The 25636-nt window shown below is 51.7% G+C and overlaps 1 protein-coding gene across 7 annotated transcripts in view; it reads left to right on the forward strand.

Moving 5' to 3' along the window:
- Positions 1 to 704: 704 nt before the first annotated feature.
- Positions 705 to 25636, forward strand: part of EFR3B (EFR3 homolog B) — a 35803-nt gene continuing 10871 nt past the window's right edge. For 2 of the 7 annotated variants that reach the window (XM_072330703.1, XM_072330704.1), the window contains exons 1-8: positions 705 to 806; positions 10875 to 10951; positions 11772 to 11899; positions 14947 to 15097; positions 20354 to 20475; positions 22750 to 22899; positions 24090 to 24224; positions 24567 to 24645. In XM_072330703.1, coding sequence (XP_072186804.1) covers positions 800 to 806; positions 10875 to 10951; positions 11772 to 11899; positions 14947 to 15097; positions 20354 to 20475; positions 22750 to 22899; positions 24090 to 24224; positions 24567 to 24645 — 849 coding nt within the window. In that variant the 5' untranslated portion in view covers positions 705 to 799. Of the gene's footprint in view, positions 807 to 1864; positions 2203 to 8098; positions 8673 to 10874; positions 10952 to 11771; positions 11900 to 14946; positions 15098 to 19026; positions 19333 to 20353; positions 20476 to 22749; positions 22900 to 24089; positions 24225 to 24566; positions 24646 to 25636 lie in introns of those variants that run through there. The other 5 variants (XM_072330706.1, XM_072330705.1, XM_072330701.1 and 2 more) reach the window with 5 other exon arrangements.

Below are 25636 nucleotides of genomic sequence, written 5' to 3' on the forward strand. Positions count from 1 at the left end.
TCAGGGCAATGCCTTTATGGGTCACTCGTGCTTGTGACAAGCTTTGACACAAGGGTTTGGGCTCTGGATCAGTCTTGCCAATGCGTGGGATTCACTTTGTGGATGTGGGATGGAAGCGTGTGGGGGGCTCTGATGTTGAGCTTGTCAGTGAGGAAAGGGGACATAATGCATCTGTATGGGTGGGATAAGGGTAAAGGAAGAATGCTGTGCTGCACTGTGCCATGCCTTTGGGTTGCTGTGCTGTGCAGCACTGTGTTGCATCCTATAGTGCCACGCTGTGCCATGCGTTGGAGCAGCAGGACCCCGTGTTCCCATTTTGGGGTGCTGCCTGGGAGTCGTGGGATTCAGGAGATGAGAGCAGTGCTTGCAGGCTCTGCACAGGAGACAAAGCACGGGGGGCTGATCGTTGCTCATGTACCAAGAGCTGTGTCCAAGCACTGATGCCAATGGCACATATAGGGCCACCAGTAGCACGGGGACCCTCCCGCGAGGGTTTCCTACCTCAGTTTCCCCATTGGCAGCAGGAATCGCTGCATCGCTTCGGTGCTGCGAAGGTCGTAGGGCAGGATGCGGGACAGAGGGAGCACAATGGAACAAGGGCGGCTCGGGGCCGAGTCCCCCCGGCATCCCGCAGGTTCCGTGCCGTGCCGAGGGCGGGCGCTGCGGCCGTGCCTGCGGGAGGAGTCCCTTCTGCGGTGCCGCCCCCCGGTGCCGCCCCCGGCCAGCAGAGCCAGGCCGGGCACCGCCGCTTTCAGCCGCGCCGAGCCGAGCCGGGCTGAACCACGCTGGGATAGCGGCCATGTACGGTGAGTTCCCCCCGCAGTCCGGCCGGGCTGGGGCTGTGCGTGCGCCACCCGGATTCTCGGGGACTGGGGGCTCACCCTTCCCACCCTCCCCCCCCCCCCCCCCCCCGGGATCGAGCTGTGTGGCCCCAGGGCCCGGTCAGGGTTGGGGGGATCTCGGCTCTAAGTAGGGCTATGTACCCCGTTTATTGCGGGGTGTGCCCTTTGTGGCATTTGTGAGGCTTCGGTCGTGCATCGGGCTGGGCATCTTCTGGTTACTAGGGGTGTATCCCGCTGGGATGGATGCATCTCAGTCTTGTATAGGGCTGTGCACCCCGGAGTTACTCGGGGGACGTCTCTTCTTTGGGATGGGGGGGTCACTCCGTTTTGGAAAGAGCTGTGCACACTCCCATATACTGGGAGTTGAGCCTTATCTGGGAGACCGTGGTCTTTTGATGGGGCAGTGCCACCGCTCAGGTTAGTGGGGGTGGATCCCTGTTTGGTTCTGGGGGGACCTTGGTCCTATACAGAGATGTGCATCTCCTCAGTTATTGGAAGTGACCCTTCTTTGGGGCTAGAGGGAGGCTTTGGTCTTCTACAGGGCTGTGCCTCCCCCTGGTTACTGAGAGGTGACCCCTCTTTGGGACTGGGACACACGCTATGATCCCTTAAGGATCTGTGCACCTCCTTTTATCACTGGGGCATTGCCCTATTCCTGGATGAGTAAATGGGAATCTGTTAACCTCTCCCCTCCTCATTAGCCACCCCACCAGCCCAGGCTCTGTGGTCACCTGCTCCCCAATGCAAAGAGGATCTTGCTACTTTATGGGGTGAATGACCCCCACATTGCTGGGGAAGCACCCAGTCCTTGGGGTGGTGAAGCCTGAGGTGCTCTATAGGGCTCTTCAACTCCACTTGGCTACCTGGGAAGGATCACACATTCCTGCCCCAGATAAGGAGAGCTCTTGGTTCTATATATGAGCACCCTGCATGGTACCAAGGACCTGACGTAGTGCAGCCCTCAGTCCTAGATAAGCCCACGCACCCTGGTGTGCTTGTAACTTGATGTCCCCGGTGTTGTCACTCTTCTCACCCTACAGCATGGCACAGACGCGTGGTGTCCTGTGTCCCACACTGGGGCGATACTGGCTGTAATGGGGAGCAGCTGGCAGAGCAGCTGGCCATTCCCCCCCCTCCCAGGGCTGCGCTAAGCTGCTGGGAGCTTTTGGGAAGGGCTGGGGGGGGGGGGTGGCTGGGTGGCAGCCGGCTCTTAAATCCTCGCTCCCTGCTGCCTGAGCATCCTTTTTGGGCAGCCAGCGCAGGGTGAGCACTGCAGACAGAGGTGAGACCCCGCATCCCCCTGCCTATTGGGGTTGCTGCTGGCTGAGCCCCATCTCTGCAAGGAGCTGCGGTGCCAGGGGTGAGTGCTCGATCAGTTGGGGCAGGAGGGAGGTGGGTGGGCAGGATGCTGCCCCACTGTACAATGGGGTACTTGATCTGGGCTGTGCACAATGTGCAGAGATCTTGAGATGCTTTGGGATGCTGCACCCGTCTCCAGCAGGGAAAGAAGCAGAGCCTGGGGGCTTGGCAGATTTCAACCTAGCGGGCCTGGGGAAGGGAAGCCTGGGGCAGGATGCTTGGTTTCCTTTCCTTTCCTCCCCTCCTTGCCACTGTGCTGACTCCTCTATGGCCTCCGTTGAGTCATTCGGGTCTCCCAGCTGGTATTTTTCCACCCGCAAAACAAGAGGGTTGCTTCCCTCTTCTCCTTGCCGATGGCAGCTCGCAGCGACGGTGGCTGTGCGCCCTGGGGATGCAGCCCCTGTGCCCTACAGCAGAGCCCATCTGTCTGCCATGGGATGGCTGCAGCACTTGAGATGGAAGCTGCGTTCCCCAGAAGCCCTGCCAGCCCCCTTTAGTGATCCAGCTGAGGGGTATGACATGCTCTGGTTGTCCCTTGGACACCGTGGAGCAGTGACCCCATGCAGCAGAACCACACCAGACCACAGCTCCGTGCCCTCAGGTTGCTCGTATCTCGGGGAAGCCCTCGCTCCAAAATAGCCAGCATTTCCTTCCAGGATGTGTGCAGAGTGAGGAAGGGCAGAGCGTCCCTGTGGGGACCTGAATGTGAATCTGAGGACATACACCAGGCTGGTCCTTTCCCCAGCAGCGGTTTGCGGTCTTGGAAAGCATCCAGAAGCTGGAAAGCTCTGTGGGATACTTCGGATGAAAGGTGCATTAGGAATGCACAGGATTATTGGTATCTTTTTAATCTCTCTTTTAACCGTCTCTTGGCCTGTGGGAAGGATTAGATGGGTAACTGGGGATCGTTTTTTTTTTTCTCTGTAGGCAGAACAAAGCAATGCAGGAGAATTGCTCCGTTGCAAGGGGACCTGCATGTCTCCATGGGAGGTGTGTGGAGGGGCAGCCCTGGGAGCACATGCCACCCTCCTCCCTGCACGTTCCCTCTGATCTTGCAGTGCTGGCACCCCGCACGGAGCTAGCATCTGTGTGCACAAGCTGCTGCGGAACCATGCTTGCTTTCTGCCCACTTTGGTTTCCTTTCACAGCCCTTGATGAAAATGGGAGAGCCAAGCTTCGACCTCAGCTGTGCCAGACGCTGCTTGGGTGGCCGATGTCGTGCTAACTGAGAGTGCAGTTCTATGAGCCAAACTGTCTCTGGTTGGAGCTCACTGTCCTGAGCCGTGCTTGGATATTAGCTTCTCCTTGGGGTATTCTACAGTGCAGGAGCTGGAATGCTACTAGTGGGCTTTGGCAGGTAAATGAGTCTGGTTGCCCCATGCTCTGGGGCTGTCCAGTGGCCCCGGCTGCAGGGGAAGTGCAGGGCTTTGTGTGCTGAGCACAGCATCTCCAAGAGGCAAGGGTTTAATTTGGAACCATGTGCAAAAGGCAGCGTAAACCAAAAGCCCTCCATGAACGGGGTTATAGATGCAGGGTGTAGGGTGAGAGTGAGAGGAACAACAGAGCTTTGGAGATGGGATGGAGTTAACATTTCCATAGCTGGTTCCCAGCAGGGCTTGGCCATTCCCCGCTGTATTTGGCAGCTGTGGGGTCAGAGTACACACACACAGTGTGTTGGTGCAGCCTTGTGACCCGCATCCAGACCAGCCCTGCAGCCTCTTGCTGTGGTTTGTTTCTGCCACGCTCCCTCTCTGTGCGTTCTGGTCGGCGGCACGAGCCATCTCCTCCCACGTCAGTGGAGCTGGAAATAGAGAAGGTTCCCTTTTTTCGGCAGCAGCCAGTGCAGGGGAAATGAGGCTTTTCAGCTACCCTGGGAGGAGGCATTGCTAGAGGTGGGCAGCAGCAAGGTCCCTGTTGAGCTGTCTGGAGCTGCCAGCGTGCCACTGAGTCACAGCCAGCAGCAGCAGCCGTGCTATCGGAGGGGCTTTGCACTAAATGAACAGCGCTCGGTGGGACTGGATGGCTCAGCAGGGGAATGTGAAATGCAATTAAGCCTTTTTCTTTTTTTCTTGTGCTTTTTAACTAAATGATCTACAAATTAATTCAGAAAAAGGGGATGTTTGTGGTGCCGGCAGTGCTAGAGGCTTTCCCAAGCCGCCCGGCTTCAGCTCTTGTATGGATTTGTGGTTGTGTCCTCTGCTTTACTTCTGGATGGCATTGCCACATCCCATGCAAAAGAGTTTGACACCTGCAGTGAAGGTGGGGACTCCACTGCCTAAGAATGGATTGTGCCAGGCCCGGAGCTGGCACTGCTCACATTGAAGCTCATCAAGCCTGACAGCTTAAGGGCTTTCTTAATCAGTTGCACAATCAGTAATTGCACAAGCAAGTGCATTTCCAGGGATGCTGAGCTCTTTGCATCATGGTATCTCCTTTGCAGGTTGCTCCCTTTCCACGGGGGCTGCAAACAACCCAGAAAGGATGAAGAGAAAGCGTGGCCAGGGCTGCTTGTTTGCAGTTCTCCCTCTGGAAATGAGGCTGTTTGGTTATGTTTCCTGCCAACACCTAAAACTAGCTGTGGGCTTTGATTCAGCATATCTTGAGGAAAATAGGGAGCCACAGCAACAAAGGGTGGGCAGGTGTCTCACTAAGATCCTTCACGTGAGGTTGTTTGGTTTTCTTTTTGTTATACATGCACAAATATATACATATATTCTTTAAATACCATTCGAACTTGCAAGCCTTCTAAGAGTCCTTGGCCATTCTGCTGCGTGTGGCTCACGAAACGAACCTGGCTCTTAATTCAGCAGCTTTCAGAGGTCGCTGTGTGGGCTGCCACTGTCAGCACTTCCCTTCTTCTGGGGCCAGCACCAAAAACACCGCATCCCCACAACACCCAGCAAACATCAAGGAGCTGCGCTGCTCTCTGAGGCCACAGTTTGAGTGAGATTTCCTGCTATTTAAGCTCTTTCCTCCCCCACGTATTGTATAATGAAACCAACCACCCATTAATGCGCTTAACTCCCCTTCTCCTCCCCTTGAAGCTGGGCTGCCCTCATGCCAGGTACATAAAGCAAGCTGGAGTTCTGCCCTTAATGGGTGCTTTCCCCTGCGTGTAGAAGGGTTGGTGTGGTCTGAATGCCTGAGTCTAATCACCTCTGTGAAATATTAATTGATCTGCCCGCCATTGAAGCTTTGCTCTCGTGCTGCAGCGTTGGACTGGCAGGCTCAGCTGGGGCGGTGAGGTGTGAATAATGGATGGGCAAATCCATCACTGCTCTAAGCTGGCAGTGGGGCTGATTGATGTCCCACCGCTCACCGTGGAGTTGTTAAAGCTGCATTTGATGCCTGAATACCTTGATAAGGCTGTTTGCTGCTGACTTTTTCTGTGCTCCAACAGGTGCAGTAGTGGCTTTGGGTGCTCTGGGACAGGACCCTGTGAATCTTGTGTGTGTTCCCACTCTTATCCTTTGGAAACAGGGAGATCAGAGGCAACACGTTTGGGCAAATCTAGGTGGGTTTCAGCCATGCCAGTGCCCACAGCCAGCATGGATTTGGCCTCAGAAGCAGCTCCTATGCAGGGTCACCACACCAACACAGTGACGTGCTGTCCCTGCAGGGCCACACCGTCTGCCCCACAAAGCCCGTCTGCGTCGGTGGAGGCGAGAAAGGAGCTGAGCCAGGGGGAAACTGCAAATGTAATTGCTGAGCTAAAAGGATTTGCACCGACGGCTCTGAGCGGGCTGCGGGCGATGTCTGCGAGAGAGAATGTTTGCTGTACTGATGTGCTCCTGTCCATCCTGCTCAGCAGAATGAGAGAGATGCCCTGGCAGCGGCAGCCTTGGCTCGCCGGTCCCGCGTGTCACTGCTCTTCTTTGGCTAACACTGCTTTGAAATGCTTCACAATCCCTCTGTGTCAGCATCTATAGAGACGTGTCTCCTTGCAGCCTGTCTTGGTTCTTGTGCTAGTTGGAGGTTTGGGTCTTCTGCAGTGTCTCCAAAACTAACTGTGCGCACAGTTCTGCTGTCTGTTTCTCAAACGCAGCCTTTGCAGATCCTAGCTCTTATCAAAGGACACTTGGGTGAGCTGCAATTAATGAGCAGGGAGGACAGCAAGCTGCAGCCATGCATCCCAAACCATTTGGTGAGCTTAGGAGCTGCTAATTAACATCAGGACGTTGCTCCAAGTAACGGAGCTGGAGGAGCAACTGAATGCGGCCCTCTGCCCAGCTCTGCTTCATCCACTAAAAGTAGCAGAGGGTTCCCTTGTCTCCTCATGGCTGCTCTATTCCAACAGCTCTTCTTTGCTCTGGGCTGGTCCCAGCGGTTCTGACTGGTGGCAAAGCTCCTGTCCCAGTTTAGCACCAAGGCACAGATAGGCAAGAGCCCAGTGCTCCAGCCTCTCTCTCCTCTCCCCATTCCCAGCACTGGGATCCACAGGGATATGGGGCAGTGGTTCTAATCAGTGCCTAGTGTGTTTGGCTCTCTTAAATGCGATTAGAGAGAGATTTTACTGGCTTACTTTACAGCTCTGCCAGCCCTGTGCTGATTTACATCAGGATCTGCCCTGGCTCTGACTGGGTGCAGAGGCAAATGAGGGCCTGCTGGCGCAGAAGCTGGATTTTTAGTGTTGTTTTCCTGCTTCTTGAGTTGGCAACAGAAGCTCAGAGGAACTCCTGAGAGAGCCTTTCCCTTGGGAGAGCTTCCTGCTGCACTCCTTCATGGCACTGGGCTTTGCCCTGAGAATGGCTTTGGGGTAGGAGCAGGATCTGCAGGCGGTGCCCTCCTTACCCACCAGCACCCATCGTGGCACTTTGTCTGCCCATTCCCTCTGCTGGCATCACTTGTTTCTTGCTTTCCCCTGACCTGCAGCTCCCAGCTCCATCCCTCTGCCTGCGCTGCTGTGGATGGAGAGCAGGGACAGTGTGAATATTGCTCGGTGACATTTCTCAAGCATCCCTCACTCCAGGAAGGCTTGCCCTGGAGTCAGATGCTAGATATGAAGGAAACACAGGCCAGGTAAATGAGATTTTGCTAAGTAGATTAGGGAAAGGTGTCTGTTTTGGCACATGGCTCAGGGGAAAATAGCACTGGGCTGATGGTACACCCCCCCCCCCACCATTTAGTGCCAGTGTTTCTGCTTGGAGTTGAGAGAACGACCTTCCTGACATGTTAGATTTAATGAGGGATTTTGCTTGATTTAATTAAGATTTATTTGCAATCAGACGGAGTGCCCTTATTAAGTACATTCCACGCCTCAAGTAACACAACCGTGATATTTTCCAGCATTGTTTATTGCCGACGTGACATTAAAATGGGAAGAGGGGAGGGGATTAATGAGGAAAGGCTCAAGGTCGGAGTGTGGTGGGAGAGTGCGTGGTATGTATGGGACCTGAACTGGGCCTGTGTCCCAACCCCATCCAGCTGCTGTGCCATCCCAAACACCCCGCTTTACAGCTGCAACCAGTGAACCCCCTCCTGGAAATGAGTTTATCTGGGAGCCCTGGGGCGCGTGCTGGTATCAGAGCAGCTAAGTGGGGGCTGTGCTTGCAAGCCACAGGCTCTGTAGCTGAAATACTGTAATTATCCCCAGTTAGATTGGAGTGCTTGGAGCTGAGCTATCCAAGCAAAAAGCCCTTTTGGCTCACTTTGCCCCCCAGCGGCAGAAGCAGATGGCACCTGCTGCAACTGAGAGCCCTAGAAATGACTCTGGGGTGCGAGACAAGGGTGACACACATGACACTGTGCACATGGCATTGCTGGTGTGTTTGTAGAAGCCCCCCGGGGTGATAACTTACATGTTTCCTTCCTTATTCCCTTCCCATGGAGAATATGACGTCTCATTTCTCCCTGCCTCCATTTACCTGTTCTTTAAGAGAACCCGTGGCCTTGCTTTTCACAGCTGCAGTCTGCCGGCAGGAGGAGAGCGTGATGCGCTCTGCGGGTCCGTGCTCGTGTCTGTCACATCCACAGATGCTTTCATGGGGTCAGCTCCAAACTGCTGAGCCTCCCCCTTGATAGCACTGCCCGTGATGCTCATGTGCTGGCAGCGCTAATAAGGCAGAGCACAGAATAAGAGCTTTTGGGTTAAGGGATCTTGGCATACTGACCCCCATCACCCCTCTCTACCTCCCTGTGCCATGCCCAGCTCTTCATCCTCCACCACGTACCGCTGCAGACACGGGCACAGCAAAGCCAGCCGCTGTTCCCAGCTGCCATCAGAGCTGCCTCGGTGACTCAGCAGCCGTGCTGAAAGCTCCTTTATTTATTTAAACGGCTGCTCCCGCTTGGCTGAGCATCCCCTGCAGCGATGCTGCTGCTGCAGCTCTGCGAGGACGAGAGCAGCACCCCAAGCCCCCTGCTTTGCTCCTGCTGTGATGGCTTTGAGTAGCTGGGTTCTCAGCCCCGCTCTGCAGCTCTGCGCCGCCGGCCCTGCCTGCTCCTGGGAGATGCTGCACGTGGCTGGAGCAGGTACCGTCCTCTCTTCTCCTCTCAGTCCTCTCTTCTCCTCTCCATGGGGTTCTGGGATGGCTCTCTCAGCTGCTGGTGACACCATCTGTATCATCTTTCTTTGCCTTGCTGCACTGGGGCTGTTGAGCTGAATGCTGGACAAGATCTGCGGTGTTAGCTGTTGGGAGGAGGGGAGGGTAGTTGTTTCTTGCCATGCATTATGTTTTGGTGCTGTGAAGCTCGGGGGACATCCTGTGTAGGAGGAGCACTGAGCTGATTTCTATGCTGGTGTTAGGACTAGACTTGGGGTTTTTGCTCTTTGCAGAGCACTCTGGGTGGGTGAGTGGTTGGGGGGGGGGGATGGACAGACATTCTGTTTTCTTTAAGCTCTATGCTGTTTTTCTTCTGTTTTCTTAAAGATTTAGGGTCTCCCTGTTTGTGCATGTATTTTTCTGGTTCAAAACTGACAAGGCAGAGATTTGGGAGAGAAAAGTTTCTCTCGGTTTAATGCAAATAGAGTTAAGAGAGACCCTTTCATTGCCTAGCCCTTGTATTAGGCATCAGAGAGCTTCACCTGGCAGAGCTGTGGTAGGATCTACCCATCAGTGTCCCAACATAGCTTTGGAACAGCAAGGTGCCTGCCTTCCTCACCCAAACCGCACTCATCCTCCTCCTGCTGATGCTCTTTAGGTGAGGCCATAAAACCTCGTGCTTCTGGAAGAAGGGGTCATGTGAGGTGAGAGGGAAGGCATTAGATTTAATTACGCAATTATTATTGATGGGTTCGTGCCGTGTCTGCTCTTCAGCTTCATTCATCGAAAGAGGGTGGTAGGATTGGGAACGTGGCTGGGTTCTTTGCTCCCCTCCCAAGGCTGGAGATGGGAATGTGCATTCAGCCTGAAAAATACCCTCAAGTCCCATTGCTGGAGATGAGATAATTACAGATGAGGCTGCAGGGGGTAGAGAGACCCGGCTCCTTGGCTAATGGGATTGTTTATGGGGGATCTCTCCAGCTATTTGCTAGGAGGGCTGGTACCCTTTGAGGATGGGGCAAAGCAAGTACTCTTATGCTGCCTCGGCTATTCTGGGCAAAGGAAATTTCTTAAGAGGATCCGGGAAATCATCACGTGCTTGTTTGTGTGAATAGCAAACGAGAATTTTATTAAAGAGTCCAAATTAAAGGTACTTTGGGGAAAAAAAAAAAGAAAGCAAAATCGATCAAAAGCAGCTGAGGGAAAGCAGGGCAGGGAGGGCAGCAGGAACGGAGACTTGGACATAAAAGACAAGATAATGGGGAGCTACAGAGGGGTTTGCAGGGAGAGTGCAAGAGATGGAAGAGCGTGTAAGCACATCGCAGGAAGCGAGCACTGCCAGCACTGGGAGCCTTTGTCCCCAAGCTTTTGCTTCTCAGCAGCAGTTGCTAATAGCCACCCTGAATTACTCACGCTTCCCTGAGCTTGTTAAGGCTGGTGGTGCTTTGGGGGTGACTGACACCGGCCTCCTCCTGATGTGACATCTGGGGCAGCTCCAAGAAGATCATCTGGGTGACTTCGGCTGCGTGTGATAACCACTGGCTCGTGCTCCTAGTTCTGAGTGCTTCCACCTCAAGATGTTCCTGTTTGCTGAGCGCTGTGTTCTGGGCTAGTTGTAAAGTGGTCCAGCTGTCCTACCACTGTGGGACACCAAGAGGCTGGTGCACAGGAGGACAGTCGAAGGTGTTGAACAGCCCAGCTTTGGGATTGCAAACAGGAAAGTGCATTTTCACAGCCTTAGAGAAGATATCCCATCTTCCTTTTATGTCTTGCTTTCACTAGTGTTGTCTTTGTCCCTTCTGGCTCCGTGGGGAGCACTGCATGAGTTGTGTTTCCTTGGCTGAGAACCTGTGGAACACATTCTTGTGAGATACAGAGGCACCAGACTTGGAGGGGAACTAAAGGGGCTACTTTCTTGGGTGAGAGAAGCAGATAACCCTGTTATAAATAGATGATGCTAATCAACATCTAATTCCCTGCCTCTCAGCTGCAGTTTTCTTCCTGGCTTTTTTGTTCTTCGGGCTGCAAATCTCAGGCTTGTCATCAGCTCGGTACCCTGTGCTCTTCCACATGTTGCAATTTGGTGCCACCAAATCCAGGCGTATATTTCATACCAAGGTCATCTCCATGCAGGGCTTTGCCCTGAAGCTGAGCGTTATATCCCCACTGACCGGCTGCCTCCTCTTTCCAGGTGTGTGTGGCTGCTGTGGTGCCCTGCGTCCTCGCTACAAAAGGCTTGTTGACAACATCTTCCCCGAGGATCCGGAGGTAAGTGAGGTGCTGCTTCGTGCTCCAAAGCATCTGTGCTCCTTTGAGCTATGACACAACTACATCTCGGGTTCATAAAATCATAGAATTCCATAATGGCTTGGATCAGAGATCAGCAGTAACTCCCTGCTGTGGGCTGATTGCTAGCCACTGGATCATGCTGCCCAAAGCCCTGTCCAGCCTGGTCTTGAGCATCTCCAGGGACAGGGCACCCACAGCTTCTCTGGGCAGCAGAGTTTTACCACACTCTGAGTAAAGAATTCAGTGACCTGCCCAGAAATAGTTCCTGGGAGGCTGCCGGCTGCTCCTAGAGCATCCCAGATCTGGCTTCTTTGTCACCATTTCACAGCTAAGGCAGTGGCAGAGGGGCTTCTGGCTCTCCTTACTGAGGGCAGCAGGGCTGGGATTGCCCAGGAAGGTGATGAGTGCTTTTTTTATTGTGGAGCTGACAGCAAGGCTGATCAAGGCTACATGGGGATTAGGGGCTGGCAGCTTGTTTGGTCTCAGGAGATCAGAGGTGCTGATGTCCCTGTCTGCTGCTGTCCCCAAGTGTTGTGGGGGCATTGGCGAAGTGGTTCACATTACATTTGTGGTGTGTGATTTGCACCACTGCTTGCTGGCTGTAGCAGGTCAGAGAGCACTAAGCTGGTGCCAAATGCAATTCTCTTAAGCATTCACTACTGTACAAGACATGGGGAAGTGTAAGGAGGTGGCTGGGGTGCTCCAGCCATCTGACATCACTGCCATGGTTTACTGCAAAGATGCTGCTGATGCTTGCTTTGGTTGTGAGGCCTTGACACCCTGCATTGCTTTCTTTCAGGATGGGTTGGTGAAGACCAACATGGAAAAGCTGACATTCTACGCCCTGTCTGCCCCAGAGAAGCTGGATCGCATCGGTGCTTATCTCTCTGAGCGGCTTATCAGAGATGTGAGCCGGCACAGATATGGGTAAGGGCTGGGAGGTTGTTTCAGCCACATTAATTTCTTCTAGGCCATGGTGAGGAGCCTGTAGCATCCTCCTGGCCATTACAAGCCCACGGTGGCTCTTTTAGATCTGTATGTCTTAGATATGGACAAACAGCTAGTTGGAGTGGCCCTGTATGTGGCTCACTAGGTTTGGATGTGCTGTACCCCATGCATATCTCTGTTGAGCCACAGTGTGGGACTAGGGATGAAGGTAGTGTGATACTTTCCAGGAGAGCACATGATGTAGATAGCTTGGGCTGGATGAAGATTGCTGTTTTTGCTCTGTCTGGCTTACCTTATGTGGTCCTGTCTGGGCCCCATTCCCTTCATCTTACCTCCCTGCATGGCTTTGCTGTATTTACTGCAGGGAGAGCAGTACCCACCTGGAACTAGCTGACTGCCCTGGTTAGAAACACTGGGGGAGCATGGGAGGGCTCCTTCCCTTTGAAATAGCTCCCGGATTGATTCTTGTTGTCTCCTGAACAAAGTCACAGCAGACAAAACGTGGCTCAGCTTTGTAGTGTGAACTTCAGCCTGCCTTTTATCCTGGGGGAAGAGAAGCCAGCAGCCTGCCTGAGAAGTGTTGGAGTTGGAAAACCTTCAAAGCCTCGCGTTCCATCACCCGTCATCGGGAGTGACAGGACATTCAAAGCTATGTCTGAGGTTCTGCTGTTAACAGGCTCTGCTTGCTATGTTAGGAAAAGAAAGGTTTTTCAAAGACTTTTGACATCTAATGACAAGCTTTGGCAGGGGGGATATATTCCATCCCCACCTGCTTGTGCATATAGGCATTTAATTGGGTTGAAGGGCGGGCTAATTTTCAAAGCCTAACTTTGAAATGCCTGAAATAGGTTTGGATAAACTTTTTATTTATAGGCCAGCATCAGCAGCAGGGCTTGTTCCACTGCAAGACACCAGAGCTGGGCTCTGAAGGAGCAGCTGAGCTCATGGGTGCCTGTCTTCTGCATTTGAGGTGAAGACAGCCTTGTATTCAGGCCTGTTGGGTGTTGTCCTCTTATTACCTTTTGTTGCTAAAGGAGGAAGTGTTTGAGTTTGCAGCCTGTTAATGTTCAAGAAGCCCTCAGAAACATGGATTGAATTTGTGCAGAGTCCAGAGTTGGATTTGACAATCTTTGTGGGTCCCTTCCAGTTTGGGATATTCTGTTATTTCCCCGGTGCAGCTTTTCCCTTTTGGAAGCCTTGTTTCCTTTGAGAAGGGAGGTTGATGCTTCATGCTGTTATTTTTCTCTTTGTTATCTCTCCACACTTTTTTTCCCTTCGGGCCAGTTTTAGCCCAGTTTGACAGATGGTTAGAAACTTCATGGATCCAGGCTTCTCATATTCAGTGTCTGGAAGAGCTGTAATGGTACCTGAAGATTTGACACCAAAGGACCTGCTCAGGAATGAAACCAGATTTCACTGTTTCCAGGGAAAAGGAATCAGTCTTGCTGTCATTACCAGCTGGAATCTGGAAGTTGGGGGCTTATCCTTTCCCTTGAGAGAGCTGCTTTCCTCTCTAGCTGCCCTTCAATGTGCAGGCAGGGCTGATGGGCAGCTCCTGCCTGCCTTGTTGTCATGAACTTGTTGCAGTGAGCTGCTTTGCTGCTTTAAGGCTTCACCCTTCAGCACAAGCTGGTAGCTGCTGCAGGTCTGGCTATGGCAAGGAGTTGGAGCGTGAAATTGAGGTCAAAGGACAATTTGTGCGTGATACAGAGAAATCTGCGCTTGCCACCTCTTACTACCTTGGCTGTGGCAGGAGATCTGAGCTTGATTCTAGCCACTGTGATACAAAGATATGGAGATAAAGGGAAGTGGTAAGGAGCTATAAAGCTTGTTTTCCTCTCGGTGTGTTGGCATTGGATCGATATCATATGTTTGGGTACCTCACAGATCATGCAAGAGGAGCTGGGGCCATGAGACTGAAATCACCATGTCTTATGAATGCGTTTTGGGAACCTCTAACTGCAATGAATGCTTACTCACAGCACTTGGAGGTCAGGGTTTCCTTCTCCACTGGGTTTTGTGCACAGAGGGGACAACTAACAGCTGAAGGTCTGTGTGGTCATGGCACGAGGCTGCTGCATTGTTCATGAGGAAGTGCTGCAGGACCAGCCTGCAAACAGCTGACTTCCCCTGAGCAACCAGTCCAATTTGTCTTGGAAACATGAAGTGACACCCGACAAATTCCGCAATAGCTGTGTAATCAGTCGCCACCTCCGTAATGGGCACCCGAGTGAGATTTATCACTGGGCATGAGCTTTTCCAACTTCCTCTAGAGGCACGAACGTGGCAGGAATGATTTAATGAATAGCCTGGAAGACACGCTGTGACAGCTTGTGGAGAAGCCAGCTGCTGGAAGGAGGTCTGCGGTGAGCTGTAACCAGCTCATCTTGGTCAGGAGGGATGGCAGAAGAAATGTGCTGTGTTCAGAAATACCCCCTGAAAGGCCCAGGGACCTGTCGTGAGGACATCCTCTCTTTGGACTTGGTTCTGGGCTTCTCTTGTCCCTGTGTAGCACACACAGCCAAGACTGAGTGACCAAAAGCTCTATCCCTGGAGGAGGTTTGGGAGTAAGACATGGATTGCCAACTTCTGCTGGAGGAAACACTGCTCACCCAAGGGACTTCTGCAGTGATGCGAGTATAGCCATGTTGGGGTAGCCTACTTTGTCCCAGCACTCCCTCACAGGGCAAAAAGACCAGCTCAGGGCAATGGAAACTTATAGGAGGGACCCCCCTTTCCCAGTGGTGGAGAGATGCAAGCGTTGCTGTCAGCCCCAGTCCTTGGGCAGGTTAGTCTTCCATAGAAGGCAAGATACTGGGAGCATTCACCTCCGTCTGAAAATCTCCCAAGGCTATTTAGGAAGTAATTTTTTTTGCTGTTGGCTTGGCCAGGGCAGGAAATTAGCATAAGGCTGGCTTTACTGGTGAGCACTTGGGTGGTTTGGGTGTGGGGGAAGAAGAGGGAGGGCTGTGGGTCCACGTCCATTCTGCTGCTGAGGAATGATCCTGGCTTTTGACTGCTCCCAGGTATGTGTGTATTGCCATGGAGGCCCTGGACCAACTCCTCATGGCCTGTCACTGCCAAAGCATCAATCTCTTTGTGGAGAGCTTCCTGAAGATGGTAGCGAAGCTGCTGGAGTCAGAGAAGCCCAACCTACAGATCCTGGGGACCAACTCAGTGAGTAGCAGTGCAGGGGGAGTTAGCAGCACCCTGCCAACCTGGTCCTTTGCTTTATACATTGCCTGTCACCCCGTGCCTGCATGTTGTTGGGAATCCCCATTGGGAAAGGATGGGGAATGGCTGCAGGTAAGGATTTAAGATGTGTGTCCTGCCACATGTGAGGTGACTGAGCCCTTAGCTGTGCCGTGTATTTCTCCTGTTTGCTCTTTGGGACCTATTACTGGTCTGTAACCTCTACTGTCGTGCTCTCCTGCTCTTGAATTTATCTTTTCCTAAAAATCTACAGGACATGGGGGGGCTGTCAGCAGTTTCAGACAATAGACCAACTTAGGAGGTGATCCCTAGGGATTTTAGGAGCTCTTCATGCTCATAAAAGGCCTGGCTTAGTCGGAGCTGTAACTTGCAATAAATGGCTCAGCCAGACCAGGAGTCTGTCAGTCACAGCTATCAGATGAGTGGAAAAAGAGAAGCATCAATGAATGACATGACACCCTCGTGGCTTCCAAAGTGCTGACCCTGGTTGCTTGTGCATTGCCTTTCTGCTAGTGAGACAGCTTGCTCTTTGCTGGCTTTTACTGGTAGGTCTGGGTATACCTGACACCTGGGCTTCCGAGGGCTCTGACAGCACCCAGAAGCTTGTCTTGTGCAAGCAGCATCTGTTCTCACTGCTTTTAAAGGTTGAAGTGGAGCTAATTGTCCTTTGGACAGGAGGGTGGGCTAAGGCAGATGCTCTCTTGAGTGTCTGGGAAACATAAGGACAGCTGAACCTTAACCCTAAGTGTGGCAGTCAAAGGGATGGTATTAGTTCTTGATAGTACCTCCTGGTCAGGCAGCACTGCATCCCACTGTGCTCCTCTCCCTCAGGAGTCAGCACAGTTCCAGGCACTTGGCTATAAATACCTCTGCTGAGGCAGGGGTGGTGAAGTGGAGACCTTTCACAACCCTTTCTGCCTGGCAGCTAATTGCTCCCAGCTGAAAGCAACGTGAGCTGCCCATCAGCAAACCTATTAATCCCCAGCTCTTGGAGGAGCAGGAGGACTGATGACTTGGTGGAAACCAACTGCTTTCTGCCTACAGTAGCTTGCTGTAGCATTCTGGCATGTTGCTGTAAGCTCTAGATATGCTGCAGGGACTACCTTGGAATGCCCCTTGTGAAGGGAGCAGGATCTGCAAGCAGCACCATCATCCCTTGGTACCCAAGCATGGCCTGAGCTCTGTGCTACTTGCACTCTCTGTCTCTTGACATGTTCCAGAGCCACCTGGATCCAGCTCTGTGGCAAGCAGCTGGTTCTCTTGCTAAGAGAACACCCAGTGCTGTAGTGCAACTCTGCCCTCGAATACATGTAGTATCTCCTTGCTCATCCCCTAAGCCCTTGCTGTAGGGTCTCATGATGCCCAGCAGAGGCTTCAGTTTTAAACTCAAAGAGAGGAGACTTTAGGTTGGAGGTTAGAGGGAAGTTTTTCACCTGGAGTGGGGAGGTGCTGGCATGGACTGCCCAGAGAGGTTGTGGGTTCCCCATCCCCATCCCTAGAAGTACTCAAAGCCAGGCTGGATGCAGCCTAAGCTTTTGGGTGGCAACCAGCCTGAAGGAAGGGGTTGCAGCTGGGTGGGCTTTAAAGTCCCTTCCAACCCTGTTTTATGAATCAGGGTTCCAAGCCCAACCAACATCCTCAAGCAGGAGGAACTGTTTCTTCAGTGTGGTTTCCACTGTGGTCAACAATCAGTGGTGGATGCTGTAATGAGGAGTCCAGATTGAGAATGATGTTTAGTGGCTTTGTCTTTCCTTTTCTGGAGTACGACGGTGTCCAGAGGGCAAACAGCACCAAAACCTTGTGGGCTTTTCTAGAGAAATGAGTAATGATAATGAAACGCTTCTTCCTGTATCCGCTAATGAGGAATGCGCCTTAGGCTTCTTGCTTAATTAGAGGGTGCTGTCTCAAGCAGTCTTCACAATAACGGAGCTGATGGCAAAGGCGGGAGGAGGTTGTTTATAGAAACCTGCTCCAAGTGAGTCATTCTCACCGCGTGAAATCTCTCCTTGGACACGTCTCACTCCTTGCAGGGATGTGCAGCTCTGTGCTGGATGGGGCTCATTCCCAGGGCTCAGTGCTGGAGGCAGCGGGTGGCAGCGAAAATCCAGTGTCCTGTCATCATATAATCCCCAGGGTGAACATATGGAACGGCAGCTTAAATCCACTTTGTTTTCTCATCCTTGTTAGAAGGCTGCTGGGCAATCTCCCTGCTTTGGGTAGGAACCATCTAATTTCCAGCTCAATGTCATTCATATTTTATCCTTTTTTTTCCCCCTCTCAAACCAGTGTTGATTTTTCATTTAAGCAGCTCTTCCCCCTCCTTGATGTTCCTCTTCTGATGTATTTATGTCTGATATATTTATAGATAGCAGCGTTATCCCTTCCCAGCCATTGCTCTGTATCTCTAGGGTAGCTGCGCTCCTTGCATTTCCCCCATGCTTGCTCCCTGCTCATCGCAGCTGCATCTTGGTTGGAACTTGGCTTCAATCACGGGAGCCTTGAGTCCAACTCAACATCCCTTCAAGCCACAGCAGAAATAGAATCAAAGAACCATACAGTGATTTAGGCTGGAAGGGATCTTAAAGCCTGTCCAGCCCCAAACCTTCCATGGGCTGGTTGCCTGACCTTGGGCACCTCCAGATGGTGCTTCTCTGTGCAACCCGTACCTCACCACCCTCTGAATGAAACATTTCCTCCTGATATCTATCCTAAATCATAGAATCATGGAATTACTTTATTCCATCACTATCTGCCTCTGTAAAAAGTCAGTCTCCTCTTGTTTCTAAGCTCCCTTTAAGTACTGGGAAGCAACAGGGAGGTCTCCTCAGAGCCTTCTTTCCTCTGGGATGAACAAGCCTGACTTGCCTTAGCTTGTCTTTGTAAGAGAGCTGCTCCTGCCCCCTGATGTAGTGCTATATTTCAGTGTTTTTGGTTGTTTTGGTGGTGACAGATAGACAGGGAGCAGCTTTTTACCTGGGCTGCATTGCCACACTCTGTGTGAAATCTGTTGCTGAAAACATGCTCCATCTCTGAAGGTTTGCTGCCTTCTTTCCTGCCAGCCCAGCAGTCTGCCAGCGTTGGGTCTTTTGTGTGTGTGTGTCTCGTACTGCTTCCATGCACCATGGGGCACAGGTTGGCAATGGGACTAGGGTGGGCATCTCCCCCATGGTACAGCACCCTTGTAGGGCAGCCGAATCTTAGAGAAATGCAATAGTCTGTGAGCAAGCGGCAGAGTTCTGAAAGTGTCAGGAGATGCTGGCAGAGCAGGGAGGCATCAAGGCTCAATTCTCTCTGTTCTCAGCTGCTTTTTGCAAGCTTTGGCCCTGCCAGAGGCTTCAGGCTGAGAATGGACTCAGTGAGGGCTGAGTTGGCAGATGTGAATGCTGTGCCACATGTGGTGTCACCAGGCAGGGTGGCACCATGCAGAGACATCTTTCTCCTGAGGACAGAGACGTGTGGGGCTTGCTGTGCCTGGCAGCTGCCTGGGAATGCTGCCATCCACCTCTGTCCAAGATGTGCCATTTCCTTCCTTTATTTTGTGCCTCTTCTCAGCCATGGGGCAGTTGGGGCTGCTATCCCAGGAGCTGCTGTGAAGAGCCCCATTACTGCTCCTTATTCTGCATCCCACCCTCGCCTCCGGCTGCACGTGGAGTTGCCATGAGCTAAAAAAAAACCCACTTTGTGCTTTGCCTGGTACAGAGGTTTCTTATATAACAGCCCTGCATTTTTCTGGTGAGTAAGAGGAGCTGATCAGTCAGAGCTGGTCCCTGTGCTCTGGGAACAGTTCCTGGCAGGGCTGATCCATCTTCTTTGCTCACACAGAGCCAGCCTTTGCAGCTGACGTTATTAATAGCCCTGCACGGTGGGTGCATGCTGATCGGTGCCTGTCCCTCAGTGCCAAGTGGTATGCTGGGATGGGTGAGCTGCCTTTGTCAGCTGCAGAGGTACCAGTGGGCCTTTTACCTGCTGTCCAACAGCAAATGTGGAAAGCAGGAAAGAGAAGAAAGGCTGCCCGTGGAGTTGGAGCTTGCTTCATTGATGTGGAATTGCTCTGTGCAGCTGCAGAGCTTTGTGTTGTGCCTCTGGAAGTGACTAGCATCAGCACCACATTGTAATGCAGCATCTCTGTCTGGCAGAAGAGGTCCTCCATGCAGTGTGAGCATGTGCCCACAACAGGAGACATCCTGCTTGGAGGGCAGGTAGGTGTGTGCAGCTGAATCTTCCACCTCTGCTGTGGGGTCAGAGCTTGGATGTTTCCTAAGGGCTCCTTTGTGTTTCTTGGCTGGTTTCCTATCCTGGCAAGAGAGTGTTTCTAGTGAGCAGCTTCTGGGCTTGAATGCAGTGGCACTGTTCTCTTGGTGCTGCTGTTAGTAGCTGGAGGGGTTTGGGGGATTGCTTGAAGCACAGGCATCCTCTCCCTTCCTTGTGTGCTCCTTCCAGTGACCTCAGCTTTCCCAGCCTGCTGATATGTGAGCAGCACAGGAGCAACCAGCAGATTTTACTGCTCAGATCTCTGCTAGCAGCTTCTTATGCCCCATGTTCTAAGTGGGAGGATAAAGCATGAGGACTTGGTGGCACACTTCTTGTCTCAGGCCAAAGGTAGACCTCATCCATTCCCAATGCCAGTTGCTGTTGCATGAATACAGCCTCTGTCCATGCTTTCTCTGCGTGTTCAAGCCTTGGATTTTGTGGCCATTTTTGTGCTACAGATGTTTTATTTATTTTTCTCCTTTTTGTTTTCCCCTGTCAGTGTGACTAGATGAACCAAAGCTTCCCCTTCCTGCCTGACTCTTTGTTCCTCTCTCTTTGTGAATAAGTTTCTGATTTCAGAAGAAAGCTTGAACACATAGTTGTCCTTTCCTGCTCCTTAACTTTCTCCTTGAAAGCTGTAAAGCGAAAGTCAGGTCTGTTGGTGAGCTGGCTTTGCTGGCAGGCTCTGCACCACTTGGCATGGCCAAGCTGGAAGGGAACGACAGGACCTTGGGTTGCCAGTGCTGCAAGCCAGGACTGTTAAGAACTCACTCACACTTTGTTTCTTCATTGTCATTTCCAGGGCCATTGTCACCTTAGTAGCTGCATTTGGGGAACGTCACGCTGCCTTCACGTCAGCTTGCTGCAGCAGAGCCCTGTGTTACACTGCCAGAACCTGCAGATGATTGGAGAGGTATTTTAAGGCTTTGTTGTGCCCTCTGTGCTGACGCTCCGTTTCTTCTCTCCCAGTTTGTGAAGTTTGCCAACATTGAGGAGGACACCCCATCTTACCACCGCAGCTATGACTTCTTTGTCTCCCGCTTCAGTGAGATGTGCCACTCTAGCCACGATGACCTGGAGATCCGGACTAAGTGAGTGCCACAAGTGAATGCCAGCAGCCTCTCTGGCTTTGCTGGCACTGCAGACATGCTGGAGTGGGGTGGGGGCTTTTGTTCTGCTTCAAGCTTTTGTCTTTCCTGGAGAAATGCCTGCTTTTGGTGGCAGGTTGGATACAGGCTGCAGGGACCAGTTGTTTTGTGCTGTGATGGAGATGTGCAGTGACTATCCAGAGCTGTATACACTCAGGTTTCAAAAATGGCTGCTTCCTATATATCCTTGGAGGCATTCAAGGCCAGGCTGGATGTGGCTCTGGGCAGCCTGGTCTGGTGGTTGGTGACCCTGCACACAGCAAGGGGGTTGAAACCGGATGATCATTGTGGTCCTTTTCAACCCAGGACATTCTATGATAAGTAGGTCTATTCTACGATGATTTTCCAAACATTAAGTCCTGCTGACTGTATGGGAGGATGAAACAGAGGCATAGAAAATGCAGTGCAGCACGTATCCAGCTTCTAGTTCTGTGTGGGTTGTTGTGTGCAGCATTGAATGTGTGTGAGAAAAGATGGTTTGCATTTTTTATTCTGACAGCAGGGCCAGCTCTGTTCAGGCATTGACTTGCTCATACTATGGCCAATGGCAGGACAAGAGGATATGCACCCTTGGACACAATACACTTGTCTTTGGGCAAAATGTGGACAGATAAAACCTGCCCATCACTGAGCTGCCTCTGCATCTTGAAGCATTCTTCCCCTTTGCTGCAGGGCTGCATCCCACAGATTGAAAGAGCTCAGAGTTGGAGGCAAGGAAATGATCCCGGTCCCAAAAGGAGCGATGATAGTGGGAAGAAGCCCATTATTAGCAGAATCAATATTCACTCAGGAGCTGCCTCCTGCAGCTGTGATCTGTTATTTTCCACGTTGGAAGGTGGCTACATCCCTAGACAGCACTGAGGACTGACTTGCTGTATTGTGATGGGAAATGTACCCCAAGAGGATTAATTAGAACTAAAGCAGACAGATTAATGTTGTTTACTGCTGCCAAATCCAGGTCTTTTAGTGATGTATTTAAACAGACCCAGCACTTGGAATGGTCCTATGCATCCCTGTGAGGCTCAGTACACTGTGGTAACAGCCATGGCTCTTGCCAGGAAGCTGTGCACGGGAGGTGATTGCTGTCAGAGACAACCATGGTATCAGGCAGCACTTCAGCAAAGCCTGCTGTTCCTGGGGCTGCAGTGCCAGGTCAGTTTCATTGCAGAGAGGTGAACCCTTGAGGTTTTCCACTCCTCACGGAGGTTCCTCTCTGGGAACTTCCAGCCTCCTCCCAGACTTGAAGGTAGCTTTTTTCCTTCATAAGGAAGTAATGCAGATGGCTCATCATTTCCACTTGATTTTTAGGACATGAGTGACACTGGCTAAGTTGTGTTGAAGGCCAGAAGAGGGAAATTCTGCCACTCATGTAATTAAAAAGGAGGGCATTGCTTTCCTATGACCTTAGTCTTGCTCAGTGGTCATTCCTCAAGAACTGTGTTACAATCATATTATTGCCTGCAATAAGAAAATTGCCTGCGAAGGGAAAAATAAACAACAGCAAAAAACCCTGTTAGGGAAGAAAGCTCAGAGCAGATTATTTAATGCACTTGTTTCTGAAGATAGGCACACACTGTCTTTCTCAGGCACCAGCTATTGGTGTTGAGAGGCTGGTTTCAGAGCTGGGAATCCTGCTGTGTACAGGGATTGTTATTGATGGCTCCGTTGTTGATTAGAGCAGAGTCAGGATATTTGGACAGAGAAAAGACAAAGGTGTCAAACTGCATCTGGGTTTCCTTGGTACCCAGCATCCCTGTGGACACAGCTTAGCAGTGTGGCTGCTAGGAACAGAGGAAACAGCAAGAGCATCCGTGATGCTGGAGCCAATACCAACCCTTTGGAGAGGCCAGGCTTGCTAGTGCCACCTCTCAAGGTTGGTTAGCATGTGGCTGCAGCTTGCCTGGGGCTTTCCCAGTGAGGATGGTGGATGGAAGCCTGCTGCTGCTGCCAGAACGATTTAAGCTGGTTCAGAGCCTTTCCTGCTTGTGTCTGTCGCTTTATGGGAAGCTAAGTCTCATTGGGATGCAAAGTGGAATGATTGCTTTGGGGCATACCAGGCCGGGTCTTGGGTGTCATCTGTGCGAGCGCCTCTAAGAGTGCAGAAATCGGTGCCTTCTCTTCAGCTTCTTCAACAATTTCACCCACATATATATGTGTATGTAAATGTAAAGTAATACACAGAGAGAAATAATATTTTGCTGTTAATTTGTTCCCCAGGATCCGGATGTCTGGCATTAAAGGCCTGCAAGGGGTAGTGAGGAAGACGGTGAATGATGAACTTCAAGCCAACATTTGGGACCCTCAGCACATGGACAAAATTGTGCCCTCGTTGCTCTTCAACTTACAGCACGTGGAGGAGGCTGAAAGGTGAGTGCTCACTGCTGCTGTGGCCCACGTGCTCTGCCAGCAGCTGTTTTCAGCCAGGTTTTACAGGGGAGAGACACTGAGGGTTGTGCTGTGCCTGCATCTCATGTGAAAAAGGCTGTGGATAGTCAGAGAAAGCCTGCAAGAGTCCTCCTTGAAGGGTGGTGCAGATGGCAGGGGCTCTGCTTGTTATCCAGCGCTGTGAAGGTTATTGCTATCTTGGCCACTGCAGGGCAGTATCACTCTTGTGAAGAAGAGAGCTCTCAGCACTGTCCATGCGGTTAAGTTGTGTTCTCTTTGCAAAGGCTCTGAGCTGTCTGTTCAGTGGGCTGACCTCTGCAAAGATTCCTGCTTAAATGCTACCTATGCAATCAGTTTGAAGCTCAGCAAGAAGAATGAGGGGGAGCTGAAATACAGCTTTGCTCCCCATCCTTCCATTCTTCAAGCATGACTTCCTGCCAGATGAGTGTTTGAAGGGGAGTTAGTTAACTGAGAAGCATTTTGTGGAGAAACAGGCATGGATTCCTCCTGGGATTTTCCTTTTGAAGGTTAGGAGAGATGTATCAGTCCTGGGAAGATGACTTTTGGCCAGTTACATTTCCCATTTCTCTTGTAAACCGAAGCACTGAAGTGGAAAAAAACATTTGCCGTGTTTCTGCAATGCCAAAGAGCCCAAGTGTGGAAAAGGGGGCGGGGGGTGGATGCCCACTGGGATGTGTGAGTTCAGGGTGATTTGTGCTGTGCTGTACTGACTGCTTTGCTTTGTCCTCCCACGAGAGGTTGTGTCTGTGCTGGAAGGATGTTATGCCCTGCATCCTTGCTGATAAGCACTGAGCTCCACAATCCTCCGGACTGGAATGAGGGATGTGAGGGCTGTTTCTGCTGCATGGAGCTATGAATGGGGCCATCTGTGCACCTGTGCTGCCCTCTGGCCTGGCTCAAATCCAACAGTGCATTATCCCTGAGCTCTGCTGCAATGGAGCTACCCCATCTGCCTGGCAGGGTGACATATGGCTGCTGTGGGGTGGCTGCAGGCTGTGAGAGGGGCAGCCCGTGGCCTTGTGCAATGAGAGGTACAGGCAGATGCCACAAACATTTAGCTCTGTCCCGCCCCGAGTGGGCTCTGTGCCTCTTCTCCCGCACTGCTGCAGCACGTTCAGCTCCACTCTCATCACCCTCCTCTGCTTTCACAGCCGCTCCCCCTCCCCGCTGCAAGCCACTGAGAAGGAGAAGGAGAGTCCCACAGAGCTGGCAGAGAGGTGTCTGCGGGAGCTGCTGGGCCGGGCGGCGTACGGCAACATCAAGAACGCCATCACACCTGTTCTCATGTAAGTTGTGCATCCTTTGATTTTGGCACAAGGGCACCGAGGCACAGAGAAACAACCAGTTGTGGTTCAGAGCTGGGGTGAAGGTTAGAGGTCTTCTGTCTGCACTTGGCAAGGTGCTGGTAGGTAGGAACTGGGTTTCAGCTCTTGTTTTTGAATGAAGGTAGCTTTGGGTAGATAGCTGTCGCTGAGAAAAGTCACCTCAGAGAATGGTTTGTATCCCTGCTCTCACGTGCAGCACTCACTCCATTCTGCTCCTGGCTGTCCCTGCTATTGGTGCTGGTTTGCACTGCTGCATTGCTTGAGGACACAGTTACCATCTGCTCTATTTCCACCTCTCCCCAGCCACCTGGATAATCACTCGCTCTGGGAGCCGAAGATCTTTGCCACCCGCTGCTTCAGGATCATCATGTACTCAATTCAGGTGGGAAGCTGGTGGGATTTCTGGCCTTTGGAACCATCTGGGGACATGTGTGCATGCCCGGGAGCACCCAAGTCTGTGTCTATGGCTGAGCTGAGTCAGAGCAGCTGCTGCACTGCTGCATCCTGACAGTGCTGTTATGAGCACTTAGAGCAGGCCCTTGAGCATGTCCCCAAATGGGCACCATTGAGATGCATGGCAGTGTGGGCTGAGGGCCTTAAATATCTAATACAGCTTAGACTGTCTGTGTGACAGCTGTGCATGGTTTAGCATGCTGTGCATTGAGCCTGTGTCTCAGTCCTGGGAGAGATTGCTTCCCTCTCAGCATAAACCAAAGCCTTGCTGAATCAGATGGACTAGGAATGTGCTGTGAAACACTCAAAGGAAGCAGTTGGACTTAGTTAAAAAGCTGCCTCTTTCCAGATCACTGCTGTAGAAATCAACCCAACCTCCCTCCCTACCCTGCAGGAAAGGAGAGGCAGTATTTGGGTTTAAAAATGCTCTGGGCAAACCAGGTATCACGAGGATGCCTTCTGCCCAGTATCTCTGTCCTTTGATAGGAACAGGCCTGCCAGACTCTTCATTGGTATCTCTGGCCATGGAGATGCAGTTTAGGCTATTCCCAAATGGTCCATTCTCTTTCTCTTTGTGTGGGTCACTGCATGCTGTCAAGCATGGTGCTTTCTTCCTACTCTGCTCTCACTTTGCTGGGGCAGCCCCTGGACTTCCAGACTTCTCCCCCTCATGATTTTACTTCACTTTTGGATCCAGCCAAGCCGTAGCTTGGAGAACCAATATACTGACAAGCAGATTGCCATCCCCCACTTTTGTTTCATGTTTCTAATCCTGTAAACTGCCTAAAACCCTTTATAGTACTACTAGATTTTATCAAATCCTTTTAATGCATAGTGGAGGTGTAGGGTCACAATAACTCAGCAGGACCCTGCTCCCTGAAATCCTCAGGATTAATCATTGTTATTTCCTTAGATCTCAA

Source organism: Excalfactoria chinensis, chromosome 3, assembly GCF_039878825.1.
Source record: "Excalfactoria chinensis isolate bCotChi1 chromosome 3, bCotChi1.hap2, whole genome shotgun sequence".
Lineage (NCBI taxonomy): Eukaryota > Metazoa > Chordata > Aves > Galliformes > Phasianidae > Excalfactoria > Excalfactoria chinensis.